Source organism: Lethenteron reissneri, chromosome 30, assembly GCF_015708825.2.
Source record: "Lethenteron reissneri isolate LAM-NWPU_2019-01 chromosome 30, ASM1570882v1, whole genome shotgun sequence".
NCBI classification, from domain to species: domain Eukaryota; kingdom Metazoa; phylum Chordata; class Hyperoartia; order Petromyzontiformes; family Petromyzontidae; genus Lethenteron; species Lethenteron reissneri.
Window position 1 is genome coordinate 5,356,030 of NC_083808.1, and position 18,592 is coordinate 5,374,621.

Below are 18,592 nucleotides of genomic sequence, written 5' to 3' on the forward strand. Positions count from 1 at the left end.
CTTCTCGAGCAGTTTTTTTCATTCGCGGCAAGCACGGCAATTTTTTTTTTAGCAATTTCGCAGATTTTCCGACCGGCGTATAAATTGAGGCCACGGTCCGCGCTAATTCAGACTTTCCTGAGATTGGCTCCGGTTCACTCGGGGCGCCTAAGCACGAAGCCGGCACAACTGAGAACATGGGTTCAAATAGGGGCGGCTGCAAGTGATTAAACTGCGTCCTCAAAGACACCGATGTGATGGTGTCAGCACGAGGCAGCGATGACCGTACATTAAATATGGTTTTTCACTTAACTTGAAAACTCAAAAAACAGCAGCTTTGTTGTCAAGTGACAAATATGCCTCTCCTACAGCAGAGCACAGCGGGAGAATGCACCCTGCCCTCGTGTGTGGATAAGAGGTTGTTTAAAGGAAATTGAGAAGTAGTTTTGTGATATCTCCATCTGCAGATTGTTCTCGAACGTGGGGTGATGCAAAGCTCTGCCAGAATTCCAAGTGGATTCTCTGGTCTATGACACGACATCACAATTTTGGAGAAAAAAAAATTGAGATGAGAGGCCAAAAGAAGCGTGTATTTTTCTACGATAAAAGAACCAGCTGAAGACACACCGACGTGTTTCCGTGTCGTACGGCGCGACGTCCGACGTTTCGGCCCATCCGAGATATACATACAGCACAACAGCAGCAAGCCGAAGACTTGCTACACCAACATTTCAACCGCGTTAAGAGGGGGGGGCGGGGTGGGGGCCCTCTTTTTTGCTGTCCCCACGCGTCCTCACCAGACACTGGTCGCAGCGCCGCCCGGTCACCAGGCGCTTGCAGAAGCAGTCCCCCGTGGTGGCGTCGCACGCTGCGCGGCCCGGCAGCGTCCCCAGGGGGTTGCACTGGCAGGCTGTGCAGTTACACGCGGACACGCAGAGACAAAGATCGCCCTCGTAGCCTTCACAGACCCTTTTGGGGCGAATGCCGTTAGCGGAGCAGCAGCGCCAGGGCTGAACGATTTGGGGGAAATATCTAATTGCGATTTTTCTGACAGATATTGCGATTTGATTTGCGATTACATTTTTTTAAGTCAAGCTTCAGTTCAATATTCAGATTTAAAACATGTGATGGATCATTACCACATGATACCATCAAAATATTAACTGCTCTATATATTCGAATGCAAGGATGAGAACTTAAAATATATGAATTGCTTCCAACATGTCTCTATTAAAATGTTTTAATTGCAATAGAACAATCAAACATATAACAATTGTTAAGTTAAATAAAAAAAGTTATAATAAAAAAAAACAATTGCAACAATAAAGTAATAGGACTTTTCAAATCGCAGCCTTTGCGATTTGCTAATCGCATTGATTCAAATTGCGATTTCGATTTAAAATCGATTAATCGTCCAGCCCTAAGCAGCACCTATGAAGGCTGATACGGCACACGAGGGGGCGGGTGGATAGGTGAGTGGCCAGCACCACCCACGGTCCACCTTCGTCTCCCCAGCAGCGATGTTTACACACCATACCAGGTACCCATTTGAGGCTGAGTCGACCTCGGGAAGGCCCAGGATTAGTTTCGATAATCGTCACTGGCGTCGGCCCTGTGCAAGAATCGAACTTACGCGCTCACGCGCTCACGTAGTCAGCCATGGACTGGGATTCCATGAAGCCCACAGAATGACGCAAACACAATCTATCGTGAAAGTGATATTGAAATAATCTTATCATTAATACTGCATAGTCGCTTACTCTTATCGTGCCCGATTTGCCGAGACACAAAAAACGTGCTGCCATTTGTCATGTGCAGCCTGTGACCAAATCGAGCGGAATGCGCTCGGTCCCGTCAGATCTCAGGAGCCAAGCAGGCTGGAGCCTGGATAGTGTTTGAATGGGCGAGCACCACGCAGCCTTGCCGTAGGGCTTGCGTGACTATGTAGCGGGCAGCAGAGGACAGCGCAGACAAATCAATCGTTGTGCTGCGCTTCTATGCTGCCGCGTCCATGCTACTGACCTTCACCGACCCACACTGGCAGCGTGGTGAAGGCTGCCACTAGAGATGAGCATCACCCTTCTGTGACGTTTCCACAGGGAGACACACTTGGACTTGTATTCATTAAAACAAATTATTACAATAGCAACTTATAGATTTCGCGTTGTCAGTCCAATGCTGCATGGATTTCCTTCCCAATGTCACTTAGGGCATTGGGTTGGTTTGACCATACTTCACCATGCTGCTCAACGCTTGTCAGTGAAGTTGGTTGAGGGGGGGGGGGCGGCGGAGAGGGGGGCTCGGACAAGTTCAGATATTCATATTCATTGGTTCTTTCGGTAAAGTCATATAGATAGATGACTTTACCGACAGAACCAAAAAATATGAATTCCTGCAGTCACGAAAGTTTTAAGTCAAAATTTAAGTTCAGATATCACACGCCCCTGATGGAAGCTGTGGTTGAAAATCGAACTCAGGTCGTCGGGTTCACGGCACAGCGCCCTCCACCCCACGCACTGAACAGCTTCATTAATTCCAAACGTCAATGGCTGGACTTCAAAAGCAACTTAACATTCGGTGGGTGAAAATCTCCTGAGTGTCAAATTGTTGAAGAGTTTAACCTGCACGGCCCATCACTTTGAGGTTTTCATTTCGTCATGTGTTTTTAATTAGCATTTTTGATGAGGGAGTGGAGGAGGGGTGCACAGAGGGAAATCATTAGCGGATTCTGCGAGTTTATAAATAATGCATTTCCTGATGGATCATCGCGACAAATGTGCGGCTGTGTGCGCGCGGGAATGCATGGGGGACCTGTGTTTACGTACCACGTGGGTCTCGCTCCACAAACCTTCTGAACTCTACACGGACACCATCGTATGCTATTGCAATGTTTGCGTCTTATTGCAATATTGCATTTGATGTAACTCAGCACAACTCCAATCCCAGATGTGGCAGCCTCTGATTCCGCTTCAGCGGCCAAATTGCCGGCGCGGTGACGCAAACGACACAACCTATCACCGTCTTCGGCTCGTAACGGGCTGCAGCCACCCGCGGCCACCGCCAATTTCTCGCCAAGGTCACGTGGCACGGCAAGACAAAGCCGACCCTCTTCAACATTGCCCCCCTTTAATAACGCGTCGTCTGTACGCCGGCCAAACCCGTTTTGATATTTGCCCCGCGAGCTCAAGGATCCCGTGGGGTCCTTGCGACCCGAAGTTTCTGGGAACGTAAATAAAGGCAGGCCAAAGCTTCTCTCTCTCAATAACCGCAAGCAGACAGACGCTGCCCGCTGACTTTCTCTACCGAGCTCGTAACTGGCGCTCGGCGCAGACGTAGGAGACCGTGCGTCGCGAGAACGCCGGCTTTACGAAGGTTTTGTCCTGTTTTTTGGGGCTGAAAAAAGGCAATAATTGAAATGCCCTCGACGTGTTGTTTTTTTTTTGCGAGCGCCCATTGTGCAGTCCGCGCTGCAATAAGGTAGCGACTTGGCTGTTGTCTTCAGACAGGGGTTCAACGCAGTGCACCGGGAACTTCACTCCACATTTGACAGTTTCTCAAGTGAATAGGAATAGAGTTGTGGAGTTTGGTTGGCAGGGCCTCGTTTGTTGCCCGACTAAGTGTGAGTGTTCGGACCACTCGCTCTGAGTGTGGAAACCCACACACCTACGACGCACACCCACGCCTCGATTTCAGGGCAGGGCCATGCTATTATTTTACCAGTTTCCTTTGTGATGCTGCGTCGGCAGTGGTGCACAAAGCATGAACAACAAAAATAACTCGACGTGTTCATCAGGCGCACTGCCTCTCAGTGACTAGGATACAATTGTAAGGCGACGTTTCAGGCAATGTCCCCTTCTCCATAGCACATCAACGGAGAGGTCCAGAGACATTGAGTGGATAAGATTCATTGCCATAAACGTCGCCGGTTGCATCTTCTTTCATTTTACGTGAAGTTTATTTTGATTTGTCCCACGGACCGGTACCGTTAGGCGAGTTGCCCGGCTATTTTGCACACGGGAGTTCCGTTGTAATGCATGAGCTCAGCAGCAACAAATAAGAAACACAGTCAATATTGCAGAGAAGGTGTCTCTCTACTCCTTCTCCTTAAGGCCACAGTCTCGCAGCGGCTTTTGTTGACTGCCCATCGAACAAAGACGGCCACTGCGTCGCACGCTTTCAGATGCGCTTCTGCAGCCATCTGGAACGTTCTTCCTCCTTCCGATATTAGGAAGCCACTGGAGCGATGCCCCTTTATATCTCGATTGAAAACTCGTTTCTTTAGAGCTGCTCTTTGCGTTTAGTTTGACTTCCTTCATCCGAACACATATCACGGTTGGCTACGTATGGTGCGAAAGAAATTAAACATACATATGTTATTGGCCACGTAATGCGTTGAGTTTTTGTGCTATTTATTATAATAAATTCTTATAATATTTATTTATTATGAAATGAAGGGATAATTATCCCGTCATTTAAAACCACGGGGCATATTTGAAGTGATCGATTGTAAAAAAAGAAAAAAAAATTGTGCATCAAAATATACTGCAAACTATATCGACATCATTATCTAAACGCGTCCACGATAGGAATGGTCGTCTGGGGAACTTTTCCGGGTACGCTCCACTGGTATCTGTGACCGAGGAGTCGTTTAAAAAAATGTATCGTGAGTAGGCCAGTCAATCAACCCAAGCTCTGTAATGCACGGCCACATTCATCAAAGTCTGAGAGTGGAGCGCGCATAGGCACGGAGTAAAGTTAAACTAAATCAAGCGAAACAGAAGAGAAAATAAATGCTTTTTTAGTCCGGTCTTGAAAGGACCCGATTGTCATTACTGAGCGGACTTCAGTCGGCAGAGACTGTTCCAGATCACCGGTTGGGCTCCAGATGAACAACTCAGTTCTGCTGTCCCAAGTCGAGTGGATCTCACACCCAGCAGCAGCAGCAGCAGGTCCATGGAAGTTGAGCGTACGTTTCGTGATGATGCATTGGGGTGGATGGCATCGCTCAAGTAGGTTGGTTGTCTTTGCTATAAGAGCGAATACTTGCGACCTTGAACATGATTCTTTTTTTCACTGGTGACCAGTGCAGCTCCTTAATGAGCTTTGAAGAGCTCGCGAGAGGGGAGGCCACATGAATGACTCTGGCTAGGAGGATATTCTGGACACGTTGGAGACATTTTCTAACGGGGGCCAAAATTGCAACATATGTATGACTTCTGACCAAATAACCAAGCTAATTCGGCCTATCAGCCCCAGGACTGCTAATCCACGCGACCATTTGCAGGAGACAGCACTGTGAACTTTTCATATCGGTTGCTGCCAGGTCTGCCCTTACAAGAGAGAATCGCTTCTCTCACTGGAATTTAATCCGATGCCCACTCACCGTGATAATCAACTTCACCAAATTGTAATAATCATGCAGCACTTTCATCCGGCCATCAAAGGGTAAAAACGCATCTTTAAAGGAGCCGGGCCGGAGGGAAAGAATAGGTTTTTTTAGAAGTTGCTGCGCTGACATGAGGCATGCAGAGACGATTTAAAATAGAGCAAATTAAATTCCTGCCGCATTTAGCCAGGAGCTGTCTCTCTCTCTGCGAGCAGTTGCTGACACATGAAGCCGGACGTTCATTTCCAGCCACTCCCCATACAGTGTGTGTCTCATCCCTTACCCCTTCCCTGATCGATTTTATTCCAGGGAAACTGTTCGTTACTGTCCCCAGGAGAGGCGTGCGAGCGGCAATGGCTTTGAGAATCTTTTCGATCAGAGCTAACCCCCGTCTTGGCTCGGTCGCGAGCTGTGAACAGGAAGGAATTGTGAATGCGTCCAATTTCACCAACAAAAAAAAACCCGGCCAGCCGGCCTGCGAGTTGGCATCAAACCGAACCTCGGGGAAAAAATTCCCCAGCGCTGTTCATTTACCACGGCAGCGCCGCGTTTCACCGAGGATTACCACCGGTCGGTCGAGCAACTCCAGTGGCCGGCTTGGCAAGTCGTCGCGAAAAAAAACAAAAACCCCAAGCTATTAGGCGCACTTAAGCGAACTATAATCTATACCTTGTGCTCACTTTCTCCCCCACACCTTCCTGAACGCTGCAACCAAAGTCCGCACTCCCAACCCCCACCCTCCCTGCCCCAGATACATCCTGTATGATTTATTTTTTAATCCCTGAGGATGAGGCCGTGGAATGGTTGGGGGGGGGAGGGGGGGGGCTGGCTCTGGTTCACCGCCGGTACGCAGCGTTGTATATCAAGAGGTCGGTGCTCAACCGTATTTTCATCATGAGGTCAAATGTGCCCGGTGTCGTGTCCGCGTAGTTTCCTGCAATTATATCAAATGTGCCCAAAGTTAATTTTTTTTTTATAATAATAAGTGCACGAAACACGCTGTGGCATACGAATCAGAAGCAGGCACGCGAGTGAGGATAATAGAACAGAAGCTAAAAAAAAGGTGTGCAAAGAAACACGGAGAGAAGCGTGCTTCGGATTAGACGGAGCGGCGACAAGGAGAGTGCATGAATCGGATAACTAATACAAATCACGGCTATCGCATTTCCCCTTGAAATGAAGTGGCCAGAAAAGATGATGGACTTTGGTCAAGACTGGCGAAAGAACGGCAGCAAAAGGAGAGAAGACGTTCCGACGAAGAGGCCCACCGCAGAGGTGGAGTGCGAACGGCAACTCGTGCGTGTAGGAACTGCTGCATCGCAGGACCGTGACGGATAGCAGTGGATAGACCGTGGCAGATGACAATAACAACGATAACGATCTACAGTTGTTCGCTGTTAAAACACTAATTTTGCACGCGGGTTTAGAGAGAGCGCAGAGTTTGTGCATCGCCCGACAACGCTCCGGGACACAACGGAGAGACTGCGCAGACGCCAGCGTGTGACAGCACACAGAGCGGCAACGCGTAACGTTTACAATTTCGATTTAATATACGCTCCAAGCGTGGTGGTGTTTCATTCAGACGCTGTCTCCCCGACAGACCTGGTCTTCACCTGATGACGGCTGCTTGCGTTGTGGCCGAAACGTCAGTGAGAATTATTTTATTATGTTTTATTTTTATTATTTTATTACTTCCCTTCTACGTGACTTTACCGAAAGAACCAAGAAGAAAAAAACGTTTACAATGTCCATGGTGCAGCAGCAGCAGCAGCAGCAAGCGCCGCCGCTGACTTCCATCCTGGGTACCGCCGGGTGTCGCGTCGTTATCACGAATAAGTGACCTCCGAAGGAATTGGGAGTAAGCCAGACGCTAAGCCAAGCGTGCTTCGAGGCATCGGCGATCATTTAATATTGAGCTGCAACTCAAGCCTGGCCCCAGGGCCTCGCGACGTGTACCGGGGGCGAACTTGGGGCCACTCGCCGTGCCGCGGTGGCTGTGACGAACGCCGCCAAATACAGACGAGCCGCAGAGGCTTTCGTGGGCAAAACATCGTTGTGGTTGTAGGTTTTTACCCTGTAAACTGGTACAAAACTGACACCTTTATACAAGGCATCATGTTTGCAATAACCACAACACAAGCAGTCAAAATGCAAACAAAAAGAAACAACTCTGAAAATGGTAATGATATGCACTGTCCTTGAAGTTGATTGGTCCACACCCGAGACAGCTTTCCTTAGAGCCTAGTCTCCATCTTGTGTTGTGGTTATTGCAAACATGATGCCTTGTATAAAGGTGTCAGTTTTGTACCAGTTTAAAGGTTGCCACTGGTAAAGGAGGTAAAGGAGGTCTCATCGTTATGGTTATTAATGTGATTACAATGCATCAGCATTCTTCATGCACGAACCCTTCGTCAAGCCACTGCTGGAGCAAGCCCTCCCCAACGCCGCATCGGTCGTGTGGGTCAGTTGACCGTACTTCACCACGCTGGCGAGTGCGGATGGCGAATGTGTGCACTGCCTGCCCTCTGTCGCCCACCATGTAGCCCCACGATGGACTGACTCACCGCTGACTCACCACTGACTCAACACTGACTCACCACTGACTCACCGCTGACTCACCACTGACTCACCACTGACTCACCACTGACTCACCACTGACTCACCGCTGACTTACCGCTGACTCACCACTGACTCACCACTGACTCACCACTGACTCACCACTGACTCACCCCTGACTCACCACTGACTCACCACTGACTCACCGCTGACTCACCACTGACTCACCACTGACTCACCACTGACTCACCACTGACTCAGCTGGTAGACTCCAAGGAAAACCAATAGACTTAATCTGCCCTCTCCCCAACTATGATTCCTCTGGACAGAGGGAAGGTGGAGGGTTTGACCCAATTGCCTTAATTTTAACAGCAATGAGGATGTATGCATTATTATAAACACGTAGTTTCACTGCTAACATACGTTCCATTCTAATGGACGATCAACAGCATCTGTAGTGCATTAAAATGTACCGCACCATAGACGTGTCAAGTCGAAACAGCACCGTGTTGAGACGCTGGAGTCGAGAGGGCGGGCAGAAAGAGCACCATGTAACCCAAGGCGACAATTCGAACCCGTCGTATCCAATCCCCTCAGCTACAGCCAGAGGTGTGGACTCGAGTCATGTGACTTGGACTCGAGTCAGACTCGAGTCATGAATTTGATGACTTCAGACTCGACTTGGACTTGCATAACAATGACTTTGTCCCACCTCTGAGGTGTGGACTCGAGTCATGTGACTTGGACTCGAGTCAGACTCGAGTCATGAATTTGATGACTTCAGACTCGACTTGGACTTGCATAACAATGACTTTGTCCCACCTCTGGCTACAGCCCCCCAAAACAGTCAATCTCAGCTGCCTAATGAGATATTCCTTCGTCTGCAGCTCATATACACAAGGGACCACCGCTTTATTCCTACACGTAGTCATAAAAGCACTCTTTAGTTGACTAAAAACATGCTATATATAGGGCCATAGAGCTTGGGCAATTTTTTGATGCTAGCTCACTGCGTGACTGCTGCCTTCCTGCTTGCCTGTGGTTCCTCGTGCCTCCGAGTCGTTCTCTCTCCTTGACAGTGAGCCGATCCCGTCCGCGTTGCAAGTTGAAATGATTATTAATAGTCTCGACTCTGGCCTATGACCTCCACTCCCGTGTCCCTCTCTCGCAACTCCGGCCCTATCAATCACGGCATCGTACGTACGTGCGCTGATAAATCGTTCGGTCGGGCGCCACGGTGGTGAGATTCTGACTACCTCGCCTGGCTTGCGGGAGGTTGTGAGTTCGATCCCGACCCCGATGCCTGTATATCTAGAGTTTGCGTGTCTCTCTCTCCGTGGTCGCATGGGTTTTTCTCCGGGTCCTCCGGTTTTTCCCCACCACATTTAGAATCAACATCACGCGCTTAGAGTATTTGGTTGCTATAAATATCCACGCGATAAGCCACTTCGTTGAGTTATCACTTGTAGCCAGGTCTCTTCTGAAAAAAGATCTATATAGCTCAGTGAGCCTTACTTGGTAAAATAGATATTAATTCTAGATTTGAAGCTGTCGTAACTGCAAAGATTCATTTCATTTTTCGGTAAAGTCACGTAGGTAAAAAATGTAAATAAATTTTTATTTTTTACCTACGTGACTTTACCGAAAAAATCAAAGAATAAAAATTGATATTTTTTATCATTTTAAATGCCGGTTAAATCACGGAAGGGCCCACACGCAGAGCCCACGTGGATCGCAGGGAGTAGGGTGGGGGTCACGTGGGAAGGCGTCAAACTCACGGCGGCAGCCGAGCGGGTCGTCGCCGTTGAGGCCGAAGAATCCCGCCTTGCAGCGGTCGCAGCGCGGGCCCTCCGCGTTGGGCTTGCAGCGGCAGTGGCCGGCGCGCAGGCCCAGCGCCGCGTCCGTGTGGCCGTCGCAGAGCCCCCCGTTCAGCGTCCCGTCGGGCTCGCAGTCGCACGCTGCCGGGAGATGCGACGGGCCGGCACAGGGAGGTGTGGAGAAGACTGCATGAGGTGTTTATACCGGATGGATTTTTTTTATATATATATGTGACGTTTTTCAAGTGCGGTCCCCGGGTTAGGTCTGCGTGTTCAGCATTTATTCCTCCCGAGCCTTCGCTTATTGCCGCGCGCCGCTGCGTGACATCTGCAGGACTCGAAGGAGTTGCAGGCGCGTGCAGTCGCGCGCGTGGCAAAAGCTTGGCAGAATAAAATTGCTCATCGCGTGGCTCAACTCAAAAGACGGTACGTGGATTTGGGGCCGGCTGCGTAGTCTTGCGTGCTGTACTGTTAGCTTGAGCTTTGAGCCACCAGATTATCGTGGCAGTGAAAGGCTTTGTGTGCCCAATGTTAGGCAAAATACAGCACTTTTGTCCGATGAAAAACAACTTGCATTCACACAGCAGCTAAATGCACGTACGGCAGATGGTGGTGATTCACTTTTTCGAAACGAAAAGCCATGGTGTTTCTCCAATGAAGAAAGCTATCGGAATTGGATATTCTTTTACGTGGCATCTGGAATGGACCCTGCCTCACAAGACGGTTCAATGTTACTCGCAGAGGCAGTTAAGTATGTATGTACGTTCGTTCGTTGAACTTCTTTCGCACCATACACTAATCGGAGGTGTGGGGGAAGGACGGCAAAATAAACACAAAAATTTCAGCAATGAGCAAAAAGCAGTGGCTGACCACTTTCAAAAACATTCTTATTCATCATTAAGACGAGCACCACGCAGCGGATTTGCCCGTAACGCAGCTGCAACCGGCATGCGAACCCAGGATCTCAGCAGCGCCGGCTCTGCGCTCCGGCAGCGTTTGCCGTGCGGACCCGAGTCGTTATCGCCCGCCCCATTCGATGGGAGGGAGGGAGGGAGAGACGGCGTCACTTACGCAAGCAGGCGTCGGCGTCGCCGGCGTCTCGGCGCGGGTCGCGGTAGAAGAAGGTGTTGCAGAGCTCGCAGTTGCGCCCCATGGTGTTGTGGCGGCAGTCCTCGCACACCCCGCCGCTCACGTTGCCCGACGCCTTGTACACGGCCACATCGAAGTGGCACTTGTCCGAGTGGCTGTTGCAGTTGCACTCTGACCGGCGGAAAAGCCACGGAACACGCACGCAAACACGGTGGTGGGACGCGGGGTGGTGGGACGCAGGGTGGTGGGACGCAGGGCAGTGGGACGCAGGGTGGTGGGATGACAGGGTGGTGGGACGCGGGGTGGTGGGACGCAGGGTGGTGGGACGCGGGGTGGTTGGACGCAGGGTGGTGGGACGCGGGGTGGTTGGATGCAGGGTGGTGGGATGCGGAGTGGTGGGACGCAGGGTGGTGGGATGCAGGGCAGTGGGACGCGTGGTGGTGGGACGCAGGGTGGTGGGAAGCGGGGTGGTGGGACGCAGGGTGGTGGGACGCGTGGTGGTGGGACGCGGGGTGGTTGGATGCAGGGTGGTGGGATGCGGAGTGGTGGGACGCAGGGTGGTGGGATGCAGGGCAGTGGGACGCGTGGTGGTGGGACGCAGGGTGGTGGGACGCGGGGTGGTGGGACGCAGGGTGGTGGGACGCGTGGTGGTGGGACGCGGGGTGGTGGGACGCAGGGTGGTGGGACGCAGGGTGGTGGGACGCGTGGTGGTGGGACGCAGGGTGGTGGGACGCAGGGTGGTGGGACGCAGGGTGGTGGGACGCAGGGTGGTGGGACGCAGGGTGGTGGGACGCAGGGTGGTGGGACGCAGGGTGGTGGGACGCGTGGCGGTGGGACGCGCGGCGGTGGGACGCGCGGCGGTGGGACGCAGGGCGGTGGGACGCAGGGTGGTGGGACGCAGGGTGGTGGGACGCAGGGTGGTGGGACGCAGGGTGGTGGGACGCAGGGTGGTGGGATGCAGGGTGGTGGGACGCGTGGTGGTGGGACGCGCGGCGGTGGGACGCAGGGTGGTGGGACGCAGGGTGGTGGGACGCGTGGTGGTGGGACGCGTGGTGGTGGGACGCGGGGTGGTGGGACGCAGGGTGGTGGGACGCAGGGTGGTGGGACGCGTGGTGGTGGGACGCGTGGTGGTGGGACGCGCGGCGGTGGGACGCGCGGCGGTGGGACGCAGGGCGGTGGGACGCAGGGTGGTGGGACGCAGGGTGGTGGGACGCAGGGTGGTGGGACGCAGGGTGGTGGGACGCAGGGTGGTGGGACGCGTGGTGGTGGGACGCGTGGTGGTGGGACGCGCGGCGGTGAGACGCAGGGCGGTGGGACGCGTGGTGGTGGGACGCGTGGTGGTGGGACGCGCGGCCGGGAGTGCGCGCTGCACACGGCGTCTCGAGGAGCTGAACGCTGACGACTCGGAGCCCACTGAATGTCTCGAGGTGGTTTGACTGAATGTTTGTGTTGTGGACCTCGTCTGGCTGCTTTCTGGCCACGTGTAATTGTTTCTTTGTATTTGTATGTATGTGCGTTAATTAACTGGTCGATAACCCGTTGGTCTGCAAAGGGAAATAAGAGACTGCTGCGATTTTCATTCTATTTTCACAATTCTCCTCTGCTCGGAGCACTAAACATAATAAAATGCCAAGATAATACATATTGTGAGAATATTTTTTATATATTACCTAGCATTTAAAATATAATCTGGAAATAAAAAACATTATGTAACAATAACAATCTTGCAAATTCATGGGCTCTACCAAACACACTTACTTCATGGTTTAAATCTCGCAAATATGTGTTGGTATATTAGCTTTACTCTAACATATTTGATATTCAATAATAATAATAAAGCCCGTTATTTATTCAGGAATGTCTCTCTGAGGTCTCATGACTATTTTAGTGGGATCTTTAATTGAAATGTTTGGCCAATTCCCTTCATTAGCTTTTGACTTGCGGGAGAGAAGCACAGTACCTGGAAAATCCCCAGACATAGGGAGGGGGGGGGCTAACACTAAAAGCTCTGTATAAAAACATTCAAGAGTAAATGAGCAGAATTTCCATCTCCTGGAAACCTCACAGCCCATTAAGTTTGGAAATTTGGCACATCTGCATGATCCGCCAACCCTTGCCTTGGATCGCAGACGTGCTCCATCGCGCAAGGATATCATTTGTCCTCTGCACATTTTTTTTATTTTTACAGCGGTGCATTTTTGCTCGCTGAAAAAAAAAGAAAAACCAACTTGCAATTAAAATATTAAATTCTCCCCAAGCGCGTTGCCACGCGGCCATACACCGCACGCAATTATGCAGCTTTAAGCAAAACACTAATTCTTTCACACCTCACCTGGCACAGCGACCACGGCCGACTAATGCGCCGCAGCCCTTGCAGGTGCGCCCTGGAAACTTTGAAGGACGTATCGATTGCGCGTGATTAATGCGCAGCTTACGATCGGATGTGGTACAATCGCCGCACACGGGGTTTCCCCCCCCGCCCGCCCCCTTTGTGCCACCGATCCCACCCGTGCAGGGGAGATTTGTACCCGTGCCTCCAACACATTGACCCCGAGACACGGCATTTGTTATGCCGCGTGCTCCCGGTTAGGAAAATGCCAACGCAGCAATCACGGACGCTCGCAACATGTTTTCGTGCCGGGGGTTTACGCGTGCAATTTGCTGGGGGATTTCATTTTTTTTTTCAACTAGAATGAATGACACACTGTGGGGAATGCCGCCTCGTAAACTGAGCAGATTTCTTTTTTTATGGAGCTGAACGGTTCCTTATTGCCATGTCTGGGAAGCATTACTTGACGCTCGTACCTCTGTTATAGCCGCCCATCCGAGGACAACTTTCGCGCGTTGTCAAGAATACTACAAAGCCCCCTACAGATAATCATTTACATTTGTAAGGCGTAACCATCTGCGGACCCCAATGCGTTGTGTATGTTAATCAGGTAATAAAAAGAACCAGGTTAAACGGCCGGAAATAGGAGGGAAAGGCCAATGCAAAGAGGTTTCAAGACAGACTTAAATAGTTCTCAACCAATGGCTAGAAAACCCAGTGCAGAGTCTGCCAATGCCGACGTCCAGATGTGGACAGTTTTTTAATCAATACTGGCAAATAAATATATTCTAAACAAAGTATTTTCATTAAAAAAAACTATTATATTAATCTGCATACCAGTGCACTGATCGTGAGCGTTAGAAAACATGTGTACGCGAGGACACGTTCACGTGCCCGGGAGTAAGGAATCTTCACGAATCGACCAGCGACACGTGCGGCAAACGTAAAACATCTTCTTGGTTCTTTCGGTAAAGTCACGTAGAAGGGAAATAATTAAATAATAAAAATAAAACATTATAAAATACAATTATCACGACGTTTCGGCCACAACGCAAGCAGCCGTCCTCCTTGCGTTGTGGCTTGCGTTGTGGCCGAAACGTCGTGAGAATTGTATTTTATTATGTTTTATTTTTATTATTTTATTATTTCCCTTCTACATCACTTTACCGAAAGAACCAAGAAGATGAATCCCTGCAGTCACGAAAGCTTTAAATCGAAACGTAAACATATTATCGACTCGTACGGCCTCCACCAAACGGCCGTCGTGACTTATCTCGGCCGGCAGAGCAAGAGCGGCGAAGCTCCGATATTTTGTCGAGATCTTGAGTTCAGATCCCGGTCGAAGGTCAACCGAGAGCCGTCATCCTTTGAACGCGGGTGACTACGCCTACTTAAAGTAATTGGCACAAATTGGTGTCTTGTACTTTTGCACTCGTGCGACTGCCGTCCCTCGGCCGGCCTCCAGGGTGAGTCGGCGTAGAAATCCTCGCACTGCTCGCAGTTGAGCCCCCGCGTGCGATGCTTGCACACGCACCGCCCGTGAACCTACGCGCGCACACACACACAGGGACGCCGCGGTGGCGAGGTGTTAACTACCTCGCCCGGTATACAGGAGGTCGTGGGTTCCATCCCGACCCTGACGATGCCTGCTGCTGCTGTATATTTGAAGTCTGCGTGTCTCTCTCTGTCATCATCATCATGGTGGCTAGGAGATGTTAACTACCTCGCCCGGTATACAGGAGGTCGTGGGTTCCATCCCGACCCTGACGATGCCTGCTGCTGCTGTATATTTGAAGTCTGCGTGTCTCTCTCTGTCATCATCATCACGGTGGCTAGGAGATGTTAACTACCTCGCCCGGTATACAGGAGGTCGTGGGTTCCATCCCGACCCTGACGACGCCTGCTGCTGCTGTATATTTGAAGTCTGCGTGTCTCTCTCTGTCATCATCATCACGGTGGCTAGGAGATGTTAACTACCTCGCCTGGTATACAGGAGGTCGTGGGTTCCATCCGGACCCTAATGCCTGTGGTATATTTGGAGTTTGCGTGTTCTCTCTCTCCCCGTGGTCAAGTGGATTATTTTCTGGGTCCCCCGGTTTTTCCTTCCATATTTAGAAACATGCATTTAGACTAATGTTTGGCTGCTATAAATTCCCACGTGATAAGCCACTTGGTTGAGTTATCATTTATGGCCAGCTCGCTTCTGAAAATGAGCTTTAGAGCTTCGTGGGCCTTACCTGGTCAAATAAAAATGTAATAGTTTGGTTTAGAGACAAAAACAAGTAACCATTATCCCATTTGCACATTCGAGGCCTGAAAGCACCGGCCCGGCATGGCATGGCTGTTTGTTTCCACTGGCATTTTACCAAGCCGAGCCATGCAACATTGGCCTCGCGGGACATAATAGCGTCGTTTGCATGCACTCTGACGTTACGAACTTTGGGTGACATCAGTGGCACAGTTCCGCTTGTGCAATGGAAAAAAATAATCCGTACCATCCTGGCTCAGCACGACTCAGATGTGCAAAGTAAAAATAGAGGTAAAAGATGTGCCTTATAGTGATGCATATGCCATACGTCGATACGTCTACTTTTTACAATAGCACTCATCCCTTTTGCCAGCTCTCCCCCCGCCTACCCTCGTCCCAATCATCACCCCTACCCTGAGTACGTGTGCAAGTGTGTGTGTGTCACAATATCATTGAGAGACGCTATCACAACTAGAAGCTTTACATAGCCATATTCAAATATCCACAGTCCTCAGAGCACTGCGGTCTGAAGACAGCCAGGCACTTTCCCAGCCTGACTAACATCAGCGGTGACCGCTGATGTTAGTCACGTGGCCCACGTGGCTTGAGCAGGCCTTACTCCTAAAGTGGATTGACCGTGGCTGATGATTCTATTCCACGGCCATATGTTCAGGAGCCAAATGTGGAGCTCTCCCAGGCACGTTGAGAGGGCTTCAGGAGGAGAGTTCGTGTAGTTTTGCTGTTCCTTCTCCACTGAAGGGGCATAGACAACAGTAGTTCACTATAGGGCCCAGAGATTGTGTTGCATGGCTGCTCGTCTCTAATGGCTGACGACGATGACTATACACGATGCATTGCACAAACGAAATTATTCGGTTTGTAGCAAGCACCACGTCTGTGGGTTATATTTGGCTGCTGTGATTTTTCTTCATTACCATCTCCATTGTAGATCATCATTAGCAACAGGAATTCCCTTTTAAGAACCCCTCTCCCCGTGTGTAGACATGCCCGCTCCGTATATACGAGATCAAAAACATGTGTTGTGCGTGTGCACGCACGCGCGCAAAGACAAACACACCTATTGGCACTAAACGCCGCTACAAAGTTATGAAAACAAAGCAATTATGAGGTCACCTATTTCCATCAACAGTTCTCAGCATTTAAATGCCCCATAAATAATAACGTCACGTTGCCCACGAGGGTAGCCGCTGTTGTCTGCTGCCACCTAACACGTGTTCTCTGGCCGCAGAAAACAGTTTTGTACAATGTGCGATTAATGGGTGGAATTCCCCCACTCCACCAAGGATAGAAGCAAACCATTGTGCCCGGATACCTGAGCTCCGCACGAGTGCGAGCCAAAAAGAAAATCGAACGGAGGGCCAGTTTCCTTTTCCGTAAACTTTGCTCAAGCTCTGATCCCATGGCGCTTGTTTTGATGGAGGCGAATTTTCTTCAGATGATGTACACATTTTTTTGTTTCCGATATTTTCCAAATCGCTTCTCTTCAGCGAATTACAGTCGCCGTTTTTTGTTGTTGATGTTATAAAAGAGCTGTCCATTACTGCATTGCTCTTCAAACGGCTGTCGTAAAGGCATTGTGAAATGTGAAGTTAAAGGTGCAGCACCTGCAATTGCCTGCCCACGTCACTGGAAGGCAGAAGGGGCCTCTCCACGGGAGGGGGCTCCAGAGAGCCCCCCCCCCCTTCGTATTTATTCTTCCCGACTTCTCGTATTTTCAACTGCCGAGCAATAAATAGCGTTGGTGGCATCTACATCTGCAGAACATGAAGAACCGGTGGTATCTACATCTACAGGAGATTGTACAACTTTTAGAGCCATTCTCCGTGTTTCGTGTACATGCCGTAACAACGTGTTTGGAATCGACAGGGGTAAAGTTAGACTTATGATCAAAATCGACTTATGGAACCTAGTTCGTTCGTAAGTAAAGGAATCCCTGTACCCACCTTTGTACCCCACCACACGCAACTTGCTGGTCGACTAACTCTGTAACTGTGGTCTAACCACAGGCGGAACGGAGAGGGGAGGGGGGGGGGAAGATTCTTTAAAAAAAAACTTTCCAATATTTAATCTTCCGCATCTGGAGATCAAACCGACTTCTACTGGATTGCACCGCAGTGTGCGATCGATTACAGACATCATCAGCCATGCATGGCACCGCACCAAATATGACAGCACTGCGTGTGCTTTGATGATTGTGCTGCTGCAAAGGTCAGACGACGCTTGGAAAAGCTGGGATATGTTTGCTGGAAATCCGACGCGAAATATAACGGTTCCAGAAAACCCTCCGGTGTGTCTCTTTTGCCGTCTCGATAGTTTCCTGCATTCGTAGGCTGTGTCAATAAGGCTGCACCTCAACGACTGGCTTCACCTGTACAAATAGTAGCGACTCAAACCCAACGCTCCACGTCATCAAGTCAGCTAAGAACGGTGGCCTGAGTAGCGGTGACACGTTGAAAAAACAAGATGTAAAGGAGCAGCCCTGTAATTGCTTGCTCACGCCACTCCCTGGCGGAAGAACCTCCACCGGAGGAAGCTCTAGAGAGGACCCTCTATTATACGGCGCATTGACCTACTCTTCCACGCGGTCCAGACGTCTTGGTGACTGGTCGACAGGTTATTCACCTGAAGTAAACTCCAACGAGAACCACGTGAACGTTGATGGCTGCCCTTGCACCGGGAAGCGAATGGCGAATAGCTCGCTCTCCGCCAGGCGAAATAGCGCGTTCGCCAGCACGACGCTGCTCTGGCAGGCGAAATCTAAATTATTTCACTCCAGCATCGAGCCAGGCATCCTTGAACCTCTCGTCACAGTCCCACTGAGCGGTTTGCAATGCTGCCGACGGATGTGAGCGTTTCTCGTTGTTCCGAGCAATCAGGCGCGTCGCGTACGCCGGCCGCACGAATCCGCGAGTTGACGGCCGGTGGCCAATACCGCACAGAAACACGCCACGCAAGCACAGCCAAAGCGCGGACCTGGCACCCTCTGGTAACGACGAGAAGACTCGTCAAGACAGAGAAGCGCAAGCAGCCCTGGAAACTAATGGGAGTGCAAATACGGAAACAGCCCGACCCCTTTTTACGTCGTTTCGCAAGTACGTCGCCACTTTGTTATTAATACCAACACCACTACCAACACTACCACCACCACTACTACCACTACTACCACC

The 18,592-nt window shown here is 50.6% G+C and overlaps 1 protein-coding gene across 1 annotated transcript in view; it reads right to left on the bottom strand.

Annotated features, from left to right (window-relative positions):
• LOC133349442 (laminin subunit beta-2-like) overlaps positions 1-18,592 on the bottom strand; it is a 74,487-nt gene that overhangs the window by 31,806 nt on the left and 24,089 nt on the right. The window contains 4 exon segments of the mRNA XM_061562884.1: positions 777-889; positions 9,700-9,879; positions 10,810-10,998; positions 14,581-14,701. Coding sequence (XP_061418868.1) covers positions 777-889; positions 9,700-9,879; positions 10,810-10,998; positions 14,581-14,701 — 603 coding nt within the window.